At 38.1% G+C, this 14691-nt stretch overlaps 1 protein-coding gene across 10 annotated transcripts in view; it reads right to left on the reverse strand.

Annotated features, from left to right (window-relative positions):
• OSBPL9 (oxysterol binding protein like 9) overlaps positions 1-14691 on the reverse strand; it is a 200845-nt gene that overhangs the window by 60511 nt on the left and 125643 nt on the right. Inside the window, exon 1 of one of the 10 annotated variants that reach the window (XM_049617199.1) lies at positions 8168-8275. The exons of 7 other annotated variants lie outside the window; for them this stretch is intronic. In XM_049617199.1, the coding sequence (XP_049473156.1) occupies positions 8168-8248 (81 nt within the window). In that variant the 5' untranslated portion in view covers positions 8249-8275. 2 more of the 10 variants (XM_049617200.1, XM_049617201.1) reach the window with 2 other exon arrangements.

A 14691-nucleotide genomic window follows, 5' to 3' on the forward strand; every position in this document is an offset into this window, starting at 1 on the left:
TAAAAGCTACATTTTTTAAAAGTTATCTTATTTATACACATATTCCCCTCTGAAATAAAATGCAAGTAACAAAACACATGAAATACATCACGCATTATTACCAGGGATGGGGATTAAGGAAAGGGGGTATTTGAGACAGGGACTGGTATAGTTTTTAGTTTATACATTCACTTGTCTCTGATTATTAAAAATAAGTATATATTTATTTTAGTTCAAAAACATGTAAAAATATTTGGAAACTGCAGGTTTATAAATATTTTTCAAAAGTTTTATTACTGTTTTAGCTTGCAAAATTATTCTCTTACAATTATCTATAAATGCGTAAAATGTCTTGAGAGTAAATTTGACAATACAGCTGCTCAGGTACACCTTTCCAAGCAAAATGTAGCATAACAGATTTGTAACATCATTTACAGATCAAAAGCACAAACTAGCAAAAAAAAAAAGGGGGAGGGCACTAAAAAATTAGCAATCAACAGTATGTTGAAATAAATGTCAAGAAGAAAAATAGCCAGTAAAACAAAGCAGAATACCTATTTTTTTCTACATCCTTCCTGCCAATAACATAATAACTCAACATTCAAGAAAGCAAACTCATGAAAGACAAAAACACCCACTACATCACTCCCTCTAACAAAGCCCTGTTTGACCATGTGATGGTGGCAATCAGCCAAAGCTTTTCTTTTCACACACTAGCTGTCAGGCTATTGGCCATCTCTTTCTTACAAGTCACAGGTTAACTCATTCCAAGATTTATATAAGCTCTGAGTGACTAGTATGAGATGGAAAAAATACATTCGTCCTTTCCCCAACCTCAGACTACTACCTAGCATGCGGTTTAACAGCATTCTGGAAAGCAAAAAAGTCTCACTATTGTTAAGGGCCCACAGAAATGAAAGTTTTAGGTAAATACTGGATATTTGCTCTAAGCATAACTAACAGAAACTCATATTCAAACACATGAATCCTTAACCTGGGTATTTTAGTAGGTCAATTTTTGAAATAACTGCAGAATTCTCACAGCATAATAGTTGTTGAAATTTTGATTATGAAATGTTTTCAAAAACAAAACTTGATATATTCCTCTAACAAACCCGGATCTCTCTGTATGGCAAAACATAACACACTGAAAATGAAACAATATCTAACAGGAGCTAAATGATGAACTAGTCAGACCAACAGACAAGTACTAAAAGGCTTAAATCTCACATAAACCAACCAAACAAAAATAGAAGAACAACACTGAAAAAGAATAAATACTGTAATTGGTTTGGCATATATCCCTTAAAAATCATATATGCCAAAGCAGTTTTTGTATATCTCATTTTAGCTGCCAGTGAACATTAAACAGAACTAACAGGTTCAGTTTTTGCTAAAGCTGTTAAAAGTGTCATAGAAAATTACCCTAATTTAGTTTAATTGTGGTCACAAATCTATCAAGATGGTCTAAAACATAACTAGAATATATCAGGACAGGACTCAGTGTTGTTCTCAACTGTATCCAAGGCCAGTGCTTGGTTTGTAGAGGTGCTCAATAAAAATTTTGCAAATGAAGGAATTCTGAAATGTCCCTACCTGTTAGCATTTAAACATAAAAAGTAATCAAAGAAATTATAAATCAGCGTATCATGAAAAAAGCATAAATAACTTGTTTACTCTAAAGGATTTATTATTTTACAAGAACGGAAGCTGGCTTTTTTATGGCTAGGTAAAACTTCTTAAATAAAAAAAAGAAGTAACAGATAAGACACTGTATTATACAGGCAGTACAAAAAACAAGACCAGGCAGGGGCACCTGGGTGGCTCAGCTGATTGAGCGTCCAATTCTTGGTGTCGGCTCAGGTCATGATCTCATGGTTTGGTCCGTGGGATCAAACCCTGTGTCGGGCTCTCCAATGGCAGTGCAGAGCTGCTTGGGATTCTCTACCTCTCTCTCTGCCCCACCCCCAATTCATGAACCCACATGCTCTCTCAAAATAAATAAACTAAAAATAAAAACAAACAAAAAACAAGACCAGGCAATGACAACTGACTTACCCCTCTAAAACCTCATTCTTCTCATGCCAAATCTTCTCACAAGCAGTTTTACACATGCAGGTATCCCCTGATCTTTCAAAAGTCCACCTTACCACTTTGCTTTCACAAAAGACCTTCATCAGTACTTATTTTCACTAACCAAAAGATTATCTGAAGAGGATATCTGCTTTTATGAAAAAAGGCACAAAGCAAAAACAGCATTCAACATTTGTTTTGCAGCAAGCTGTTAGAGGCAGCAAATACCACAATCAAGAATGGCACCACCAAGCTCCTTCTCTGGGAACTACACTCAGCATCTCAGCCATTATGCTGCCACAGCTTGAACTGTATCTGTGAGCATTTGTGCTTTATCTAAATTTCTTGAGCATCCATTACCAAGACGACCTAAAGTGTCAGAAAAGTCTGAGAGGTTATTTTTAGGGTCTAAGATCCTTCAGAAATCTTTCCACTTAAATTTATGGTAATTGCTTCTTCACTTTACACCACTTTGACTTAGGAAAGATTTCATAAGAACACTCTAATTTCAAAAAGCTGAGGAAACCTATACCGTTCTAGGGTTGGAATTCAGTGTTACAATAATGATTTATTCATTGGGTATCTTTTTTGACTATGGCACTGTGCTAGATGCCAAGATGAATCAGATGTAGACCGTGCCCTAAGAGTTTCAAATCTGTAAGAGAAGATAAACATCTGTCTACAAATAATTGATTCAAACGTGGTAAAATAAGTGTTATGAGAAAAGTGCTAAGAGATCAGAGGGGAAAGTTGAGAGGATAAGAAAGGTTTCACAGACGTAGCACTGTGAAGTACAAGATTTGGATGGACATGTGAGGGGGAAAGTATTATAGCAGTGGCCAGAGGCAGGAAACATCATAATGAAATGGAGTATTTGAACTTCTCTTCAATGATGGGGCTATAGAAATGAGAGCAGGGTTAAGTAAACTAACAAGGGATGCTGGACCCAGGAACGAGGAACAGCAGGAAGCCTTCACCACCTCAAGCCTAAAGGAACAAGGAAGGAAACATTACCTAGGATGAACTGGAGGAGGAGCTAATCAAAGGACACTCTAACATAGTCCATAGCCACTGCCAGAAATGCATCAAAACAGAGTAGCAAGAGGAATAAAGACCCCAAGAGCTCTCTCTTTTCCTCCTTCCATCGTCTGTCACTACCTCCCATTCCCACTGGCTAACCCCAACCAGAATCCAAAGGAAAAAGAGCCTCAGGTGACACAGGCTGTAAAGGTCAGCCTTCCTGAACAAAGAGCAGAGAAGGGCAAAGAATCAATCTGCAGGAAAATGGAAAATAACCAGAAAAGGCATCCTTAGACTCAGGGGCTAGCATAAGCATAGAGAGGCTATAAAGAGAAGGAGGCCAAATGAGGGACAATATGCTCTGGAAGGAGAACATGTTTTTCAGATTCAGATGCTGAATCTGAAAAGAAATCAAAATTAGTGGCTTAACCGGAAAAATTACTAGGGTTTGGGGAGGTAGGAGAGCAAAGGATGGAGAACAGCAGCAGGTTAGCACTCTGGTTCTCTCTATAGTCAAAAGAGCAAGAATCATAGGACTCTAGGCCTAGTTAATCTAGTCTCTAACTGTGACCTTGGGCTAGTCCTTTGGCTTCTCTGAAACTGTTTTTTCCACTATAAAAATAGGTAGAGGTTGTGTTAAAACATTAAGATCCCTTCCAACTCTAGGAGCCTGTAAAGCCAGTATCTCCAGGTAAATAAGCATGTTCATCAAGTGAGTAAATAACCCTTCTGCACTGGAAAAACCTGGAGTCCACTTATTTACTTTTATAAAAAATTAATTTCGTTTAAATAAAGACAATAAGAACTTGTAGGTTCCAACTGCAGCCAAGTCCTGCACAATACAACAAAGAATGTTAAAATACAAGCAGACTATCATTTAGTATAACCTTGAAACTGAGTAAGACCAATATAACCAGATTTTAAAACATGCTTTGGAATGCAGAGAATGCAAAGAAACAATGGAGTAAGCAGAATAAGTTGACTAAAGTGGCACATTTTGGAAAAAACAAAATGAGGTGATAAAATATAGCGAAGAAGCAAAGTTCTTAAAGGTGTCTTCAGAAATAAATGAACTCCAATGTAAAGTCTTTGTCTCTCTCTCTCTCTCTCTCTCTCTCTCTCTCACACACACACACACACACACACACACACACACACACACACACACACACCTGGGAACAATTTCTTCACGACACAGATATTCAATGAATATGCTATGTGCCAGGTACTATCATGGTCTCCAAAGGACATCTTTAAGGACAATACAGAAAACAGCAAATATAATTAATCATTACCTAATCTTCTGGAATGAGCTCAAATTTCACCCCTTCCAAGCAACATACTCTGACTTCCTACGATACTAACTACCATAGAACTAATTAGTGCTGGTACTGTAATCAGTATTCTTCAAAATACATCAGAGATCATACAGACTGGGAGGCAGAGGGAGTTTGCCTAGGAATCTGCTCACCATTTATAACACTGTTTCTAAATATTCTCTCTAATCCTGTCTCTCAGAAGTGGCAGCAACTAGGGAGCTTGGTGACTTAGGAAATATTTCTACCTCATAGGGGATAAAGCTAAGTTTGAGTTTGCACACTTAGGACATCGTTAAGTCATATATTTTGACCATGTAACAAGCATTCATTGAGCACCTACTATGTGCCAAGCACTGGACTACAGACAAAGGCCCTGGGGATACAAAGATGAGTAAAGACCTTTGACCTCTGGAGGTCAGGGTGTAATGCAAGAATCAGACATGTGAACAAAAAATCTACAATACAATCCAATGAAGGCTCAAATACAGAGATATTAACAAAGTGCTATAGTGGCACACAGACAAAGGACAAGAGTAACTCTAACTGGCTCTGTCTGAAGGAAGACCTCAGAGAAAAAGTAAGATGTGAGCTGTAAGTGAAAGGAAGAACTGGAGGTTTATCACTTGCTAGAATTCTAAGCAATTATAATTCTAAGCAAGAGGGAAAGGCTGTTTAAGGACAAAGAGCTGAGAGGCTAAGTCATGTTCTAAATAATTAACAGTTCACAGTGCTGGAGTGGATAACTTGGGTAGAGCACCTGCAGCTAGCTAAGTTGAGACTAAAGAGAGATAAATTAGGACCAGGCTGTGAAGGGCCTTGGACCTGACAGACAGCTGACTTTGGCAAAATGGATTCAAAACAGATTTTTAAGCACCGATGGCTGAGTCTGATCTGATTAGGGATAAATAATGTGAGGAGAGGGAAGACTAGTTAGAAGGTTTTGCAAAAGTCTAGGTAAGAGATGATGAAAGCCTAAATTAAAGCATTATCATGTGGGAAAACAAGGACAAATCCAAGAGATATTACTAACGCAAATTTAACAGGATCTGGTGACTGGACATGAATAAGGAAGATGGAAAACAGCTTTAAATGACTAATTACCTATGTATGGTGGAACTTCAATTAATTAAAATATTTAGGGAGAGGGCAGGGCGCCTCAGTGCCTCAGTCAGTTAAGCATCTGGTTAAGCTCAGGTCATGGTCTCACCGTTAATGAGCTGGAGCCCCACATCATGCTCTCTGCTATCAGCACAGAGCTGATCCTCTTCGGATCCTCTGTCACACTCCCCACACCATCACCCCCACACCCTCTGTGCTCTTTCAAAATAAATAAACTTTAAGATATAAATAAATAACATATTTAGGGAGACTTAGTTGGCTTAATTATATATTCACGCTAAGAACTATTCTTTCAAACATAACCTTTGTTTAAATCTTTATTGAAAAACCTTGCTAAATATAATAGGCTAACTACATTAAAACTGTCTTTTTCTATAGAATCCACATAAACATCAGTTATCATTCCATACTACAAAGTCTAGGCACTGATAGAACTCAACATATCGCAGGGGATACCCTAGAATTTGCTTTCAGAATAAAAGCCTGGTATTATCTTCCTCAAGCAACAGACTGCACACCATGCAACAGCCTGATTTTCCAATCAGCAGAATATGGCTGGATCATGATGCTCCTTCCTGGTTGAATCAAACTTAAACTCCCTGATATGATCTTCATATCATCTGGGGATGGCTGAGTGATTAGATTATTACTGAATACAATCTTTTTGCATTAAAAAAAAATCCACCTAGAACTTTAGAAATATCAAAATGGATGTGACCAAGAGCCTTTGCAGCTTAGTATTTATTGAGAGGCACTTCAAGCATAATGCCATCTCTGTCAAAACCAAACTCAGGACACTTGGAAACAGATGTGGCTTGTCTGTGATACTCCTTATTTCTCATTTAAGCTCTCAGACTAAAAGTCCGAGTTTTGGTGGTTTATATTTTCCCTGAGTTAGGGAAGGTAATATATTATTTTATTTAAGTTGTCTCTTGCTAAGCTGCACAAAAAATGAAAGCTAAAAAATTTTTTTTGAGAAGATGAAAGATGATGATCCTAATCCTTAAAGGGTTTTATCACTTAATTCAACACAGGCAATGTTCTGAGAAATGATTCACAAACAGTGTTTGAAATTTTCCAATTTAAATATCACTACAAAAGCTCTTAAAACTGCAACTACATGCCTAAACTTCTCCACTGAATAGTAGAAATAATTACTTGATTGGTTTTTAATTTCCTGAACACAGCTAAAAGTAAACAATTTAACGGACAAGCAAAACCAAATGTTACTTCAAATTAGCAAAAAGTTTTCTGGCTCAATACAGCTCTTTCATAACAAAAATACTTGTGAAGTACGGTATGAATGCTGAAAAAATTGCATGATTCAAACATGCTTTTTACCCTATTCATTATATTCAACTTTGCATTACTGAGTTGTGCTAAGAACCTAAACCTTTACCTCCAGTTTTTCTGAGAACCCCACATTACTCCAAAGTTTTTAATTTTTTTGTACAAGCTACCAAATAAGAATAAAAACACTCCCTCCCCCCCCCACTCACAAATAACAGCACCTATAATTATTACACACAAAAAATACTAGGCCAGGCTAAAAGAACAACAGGGCCAAAAATAAAATGTTTGGCCTGCAACTGGAGATTCTATTAATGGGCAACTGGTCAAAATTAAGCTTTCACACTACGAGAAAGCTTAACTTTTGTGTTTATATCTTGAGAGACCTTTCGAAAAGGAAAGTGAGTTCCACAGAAATGAGAAAAAGGGGAAGAGATACCCTCCAGTATGGTTTGGTGGCGAATGACCTCTCTGTGGAACAAGAAGCCCCTAGCCTCACCCTCCAACCCATCTCAGCCGAAGAAGTGAGGAGAGCTCCCCGAGAAGAGAGGGCCTCGGTGGCCACGTCGTCCTACTCACCCCAGAGGGCAGCGGAAAGGAGGCGGGGAGAGAGCGACATTCGCGCCCACAGCCCGGCCCGGACAGGCAGCAGGGACCCCGGGGACTCAGGAGTGGGGGCCGGCCCCTTTCCCAGACCCTCTGGGTCTACTCACTCCGCAAGTGGCCAGCAAGAAAGCCATTCGCCAAGGCCCCCGCCCTCTGTGCCTCCAGAGGAGGGAACTAGGTGCCGCTTCCAAGCACCCCTTTTCTCTCCCCCAGTCCGTATCCCCCAGACTGCAGTGAAGTCTCTCCTCTCAGGTTCCGCCAGTCCCCCGGGACACCCCTTTAACCGCTCCCCCCCCATTCTTGCCCCGCCCCCCGCCCGGGCCTAAGGGCCGCACCGATTGGCTGGCCCTGGCGGCTCCTGGCAAAGAAACCCCTGGCGATTGGCCATAGGTCACCTGCTGTAAAAGAGGTGAGCGGCTGATGATTGGCCGTTAGGCCAATTTTGGGTGGAGAGGCGAGAGGGAGAGGGCTACTCACGGGAGGGACGGGCAGCTGCGGTGGGCACCGGAGAGCCTGCCCCCCTGCCTTCCTGCCCAGACCCAACCCCTGCTGCTTCCTCACGGAGCCCAGGGTCCCCTTCGGGGGCTGTAAGCTGGGAACCCAAGCCTGCTGCAGGACCTATGTTTCGATACGTGCAGCTGCTGCCAGCTGAGCCCACGCACTCCTTAAGAAACGGAGGTCACTGCTCAAGGGAGCTGGGCTTGGCTTGAGAACTTCAGCCCCAGGAATTCCCATAACGTGGCGACTGGAGAAGAACTTACCGACGAAAAACTGCTCCACCTACACCCACCGACTTCTAGTTTACTATCTAAAAATCTGGCAGCTGTGGAACCAAGTTTCATCTCGCTGCTTTTGCTTACTTCCGCAAAGTTGTTTGTGTCGCGTGGGGGGGGGGGGTTGGGAAGGAGTTGAGGGGAGGAAAAGATACTTCATCAGTAAACAAAAGCGTGGATGCCTGTTTTATTAATACAGGAAACATCGTAAGCCTGCTGTTATGCCACAGCTCCATAAGGAATGTAGGTGGCTTGTGAAGATGCTTCAAGAAACTAAATGGCATAACTTCAAATTAGATCAAAAGTTCGAATTTAGAGGACCTTAACAGATAATTATCCAAAATGCAGGGAATCACAGACATAAATGATTAACTTACTGCTCCGGAGGACAATCTCCTTTTCTTTCCCTTACTATTTTTCTTTCTGGTTATTTATATATCTGCAACTACTAAATTCCTAAGCATCTTAATTTTTCTAGCTCTGTTGCTATCCCCTACAACTAGCATAGTGTGCCCTGCACAGAAGGCGCAATAAATGCTTGCTGCACTCAATGTTAAAGATACGTACAGTTTAATGTAAATTTTTTTTCCCAAAATGCCCAATACCAAACACAATCTCTTTTTCCCAAACCCATGCTTCAAAACCCTGGTCTTCCAGTACTCCCTCTATATCAGTAAACGATAACCACTACCATCCACTCTAATATGCAAACCATAAACTGGACAGTCCATGTTGCCTCTCTCATTCCACCTTCAATCCATCAAGTTCCATCATTTTTACCTCCCCAATACATTCTCAGTTATGCCCACCTCTCCCCATTACCACCACTCGGTTATAGGTCTGGGCCTTTTGCAATAAACTTCCTGAATCTACCCTAGCTCCTCCAATTCAGTCTTAACACTATAGCCACAGTAGTTGGTTTTCAAAGCCAATTTAATTACCCCCTCCTCACCCCCTACCACAACCAATTAAAGAACTTCAACTGCTTTCCAATGTGCTTAGGATACAATTCAGTCTCTAACAATGGCTTACAAAGTTTAGCTCTACTTACACCCTTAGTCCATTTTACACCTTCCACTCCTTCATTTTTTGCATTTCACATAATGACCTTTTTCAAGTTTCTTCAATTTGCCATGGACTTTCCAAGTTCATAGCCTTGGAGCAGGCTGTTACTTCTTTTACACTTATCCACTTGACACAAATCTTCAATTTACTGCTATTCATCATCTTATCCTCCCCACCTATGTGAATTCCTATTATGTTCTCATGGCCCCTATAACTCTCCTTTACAAAACTTATCACAGCTATAATTTTACATGTATTTGAGTTACTCTTTTTAATTACATAAAATACTCTTTTTAATTACATAAAATGAGATAATTTACATAAAATAAAACATCTATTTTAGATATACAGTTCAACATATTTTGATAAATGTATACATACATGTAATCACCACAATTAAGACACAGAATATTTCTATCACCCCAGGATTTCCCTTAAGCCCCTCAAGCAGTCAATCCCACCAACCACTGCTCTATTTGCATTATTCTTTCATTAATGTTCATGTTTACCACTAGACTGTAAGCTTAATTAGGCAAGGATCTATCTGATTTGGTTCAACATTATATCTTCAATATTTAGCCATATGCCTGGCACATATTAAATGCTTAATAATGGATTTTCTATGTTAATAGATTATGAAAATAAACATCAATTGTATGATAAATATCAAACCATAAGCAGTGATGTAGAAAAATACATGAATTTTGCCAGATGGACAAGGTCAATGTCTAGCAACTTTCACTAACACCCTTTAACATTTTCCTTTAATATCTGCCTTTAGCAGTTTTGTGCTTGAGCAGCCCAAAGTATGTAATTCAATATTGGCTGATCCAACAGTTCTCCAGGGGAAAAAAGCCTCCATCTCTAATTCTATGTACTGTACTGTTTAACCCCATAAGAGACATAATACTTATTTATATCTTTCTTGCTTACCAGGTCCATCATGTGCTTATGTCTTATCTCCCCAACTAGACAGAAAGACCCATGGTGTCATCAGTGACTTCATATTTAACAGTGTCTATCAAAGTGTCACACTTTTTTAAAAAGTGTTCTCCAAATCTACCACCACCACCATCATCATCATCATCATCATCATCATCATCATCGGTCAGTCATTTCAAAATATAATGCACTATCATTTTTGACAATATAGGGTAAATAGTAAAGTTCTAGTAAGATTTTAGTGGACCTGATTATCATTAGTTTTTTTTTATTAATAAGCTGAAGTATTAAGATTAGGGGTAATGGCAATAGAATATATGAGTTATGATGGTCTCTTAAAACAATTGAGTTTTCTTCTACTGTGTGTGTGTGTATAAAACTCTACATTCCAGTTACACATTTAAAGAGGCCACAGCTACAATCCAAAGTCTACCCGTTCATCTAGTTTCATGCTAGAGATAACTATTTGTTACATATAGTTCTCACTTTCCTAATCCTAGCATAAAGTTAATGTGCATGAAAGATGTACTATTTAAGATGAAAAATAATTACGTGATACAGGGCAACTTGACCCATTTTATCTCAAGAAACTAGAGGACTCATAAGCAAATTTGGCAACTCAAGTTGTTTTTTAAAACATCTACAAATTGGGGCACCTGGGTGGCTCAGTCAGTTAAGCATCCAACTTCAGCTCAGGTCATGATCTCACGGTTCGTTGGTTTGAGCCCCGAGCCGGGCTCTGTGCTGACAGCTCAGAGCCTGGACCCTGCTTTGGATTCTGTGTCTCCCTCTCTCTCTGCTCCTCCCCCACTCACGCTCTGTCTCTCTCTCTCTCAAAAATAAACATTAAAAAAAAGTTTTAAAAAATCTACAAATTATTTCAGAAGAAAGTTAAGGGACCAATGCCTTAAACCCATATATAGCAACGGATTTCCAATGTATGCATAAAAAAAAAGTCTTCAATACTTATCTTTGAACTACATAACTAAGGCTATTATGTGATTAAATTAGTACTTCTGTTTTTGTTCAAGATAAAGAAGAATACAATAGGATGAATAAGGAGTACAAAAAACAACCTGAGAAAAATAAAAACACACAGATTCAGGGTGAGGGGGTCTTTCAAATGGCAAGAGGTCAAGCAAAAAATAGGCCAATTTTACCTACAGCTATTAAGATGAAAAGAAAATTTTAACCATACAGAATTCATCCACTACTTTCAAAAATATTCTGCTAGAGGGCTCAATTATGTTTATGTATATATTACATTTATGTTCATAGTATATGAATATATACCTATGAATTTGCTTTGCAACTCAGGCCAAATGATTGGAACAGGTAACATTAAGAGACAACTCTTGGAAGAAGGACATGCAGCTCCACTATTTAACCAGTATCCAAAAGTCTCAAATTTCCACATAGAAACTTTGGTCATATGGAATCGAAACACCACTTGCCATATGGTAGAAGCAGTCTGTACTATCTCGTGACCACGGTGACCATGTTCCAAAAGTTTATTTTATTTGCAATTCTCAGTGCATTATCAAACAGAAGAATTATTTGGTTCAAGGTTAGGAATAAACACCCTTTATAAACCACACAATGGCTATGATAGTGTACTGCCTTGTTCACCAATATATCTTTAGTATTTTCTTAACACAGGGACTGACATGTATTAGGTACTTAATAAATATCTGTTAAATGAATGAAATGCCAGGTATTATACTATGAAAATAGCAGTATAAACAACTAAAAAGGCTGAAAATGGCAAGTAAAGCAAGCAGAACAGAGAAAGCAGAGACAGAAGGCTGTTGTTTTACTGTATGAGCCCTTTAGTACTATTTAATTTTAAAAGCTTATATTAGGTACTAGTGCCCCAATTTTTACACATAAAATTCTGCAACTTGTAGATTTCATTAAAAACACATGAGTTGCTGGGGTGCCTGGGTGGCTCAGTCGGTTGAGCGTCCAACTTTGGCTCAGGTCATGATCTCATGGTATGTGAGTTTGAGCCCCACGTCAGGCTCTGTGCTGACAGCAGGGAGCCTGGAGCCTGCTTTGTTCGGACTCTGTGTCTCCCTCTCTTTCTGCCCCTCCCCAACTCATGGTCACTCGAGCTCTCTCTCTCAAAAAATAAAAAAAATTAAAAAAATTAAAAAAATAAAAAAAATAAAAAAAAAGACACATGAGTTGCCAAATTTGGTTAGAAGTACAAAGCTCCTTGCTACAAAATGGATGAGATGGCTTTGTATTATGTAATTACTCTTCTTTTTAAATGCTCCTGCTTTTATGCCCTCCAACTTTATGTAAAATTAGGAAGTTAACAAACTGTGTGTTCATCTCTAAAGAAAGGGTGTGGGAAACACTACTGCTTTTATTTTATATACTTCTACATATTTAAAAAAATTTTTAGAAGCATGACTTATGTCATTATTTTATTTTAATTTCAATTAAAATTGAAATTCTCATTTTTAATGAGAAATTCAATCCTCATTATTTTTATTTTCTACTTTATACTAGACTGAACTCTGTAAAGTCAAAGACAACACGGCACTTATTCACGATTATATCCTCTATAACTAGTACAGTGCATGGAATACATTAACTGTGTGGTATTTACCAAATGCATAACTTTTTTGTATTCTCCATATGTTCTGAAGTGAGCATGCACTATTTTTTTTTTAATTTTTAAACCTTACTTTTATACAGAGAAGGCAGGAAAATATATAATAAATTCTAAAAGATTTCCATAAAAACACAGTTATGATAAATTTCTGGCAGTTAAAGGAATGACCTTCAGCAGCTATAAGACTGAATCATCTGTTCTTTTAATTTAAAAAAATTTTTTGAGAGAAAGCGCACACAAACACTAGTGCACGCAGGGGAGGCACAGAAGGAAAGGGAGGGAGAGAATCCCAAGCAGGCTCCACGCTGGGATTCAGGGCTCAATCTCACCACTGTGAGATCATGACCTGAGCTGAAATCAAGAGTCAATGCTTAACCGACTGAGCTACCCAGGCACCCCTGGACCATCTGTTTTTGTTTCCTAAGAGTTTAAGATAGATGGGCCATTGCTTGGACAATAGAACTGAAGAAAATCATGAATCCTAGAATCCTAAATGCCAGTTTGGGAGCCAGAGATTATCTACCCTCAGTAATTGCAATGACTATGGAAACAGCCCTTAGGGAAATTTTTCTTTGTTATAGGAAACCCAAGTAACTGGCTACTTCTCCATACCACTTCACCTATGGAAAAGGTGGACACATATATATTGCAATCATTTCCTTTGGGAAACAAAGAGTTTCAAGGGAGAAAAACAAAACACATCTATTTTTCTCCATGATACAAAAATAAAATCTAAGGTAGCAGGAGAAACACTACAATGCTGGTAAACAGAAACTTATATACTGAGAAATTGAAACATATGTTCAAAAAACTAATCTTCAAGTGAAGTAGCTTAACACCTAAGAATAGTACTCAAAAGATTTCTATTAATTGTAGCTACCCAGTAAGACACATGAGACATTACAGAAAAGAGGGTAGAATTAGGGTATCCTAATACTAAAGATTAGTTTCTCAGCTACTATCCCAAATTATACCTTAAATACAAAATTTGGCAGGTATGTAATTGACCGAAGTATCTAATTTTGAAAAAAGCCTTCATAATGGCTCTATAATGGTTCTGTTATTTTTCAGCTTCAATAATGATTTGCAATCTGAATTCTATCACATTTTCCTTATGTATAATTAGGTTTTACCCACAGATTCAATGGCATTTCTGGTGAGGTTTCTACTAGCCCTCTCTATTCCCCTCAGCCATATTCTTACACAAGGTATCATGTCCTTTCTAGGGGCTTGAGATCAAAGCCAATGGATAATGAATGAACAGTAAAGGGCAAAAATTATAAAATTACAAGACAGTAGCAATGAAATTCCAATTTGATAACCACCTAAGATACAGTCTACAATGGCCTACATAAACCTATATAGACAAGGACAATTATAGCCCAATTTCTCAGACCAAACAACAATCACAGAAGCCATTTAGTATGAAAAAATTTTAAATATCAACTAATTTATAGCATAAATGTAAAAAAATATAAAGGTCTATACTACTCAATTAAACATCTACACGAAGGTTTTTAAACTGGAATCTAAAAAAGTATCTACCACAATCTTCTATGTTTTCATTTTTTATATAACCTATATAAAACCTATATAGCCACAAACTGAATCATCTCAGTAACAACCTTAAATCCAAGTGGTACCAACTTATTTCATTGTTCATTTTGTTTATGATCAACTTGGCAACAAGTACTACTACTTGTCACAGAAGAGCCTTGACTATGAAAATGACATATTTTGTGAAGTGAAGGTCAAATAACCTCATAGGATGTGATGTACAAATGAAGGTTTCCCAGTAGTCAGAACAGAGAAAAGTGGCAAGATGACAGTTATCACAATCCACAGCAGTGTATACATGTCAAACTTAAAAAGATTCTATACC

Source organism: Panthera uncia (genome assembly GCF_023721935.1).
Source record: "Panthera uncia isolate 11264 chromosome C1 unlocalized genomic scaffold, Puncia_PCG_1.0 HiC_scaffold_4, whole genome shotgun sequence".
In the NCBI taxonomy this organism is placed as follows: Eukaryota; Metazoa; Chordata; class Mammalia; order Carnivora; family Felidae; genus Panthera; species Panthera uncia.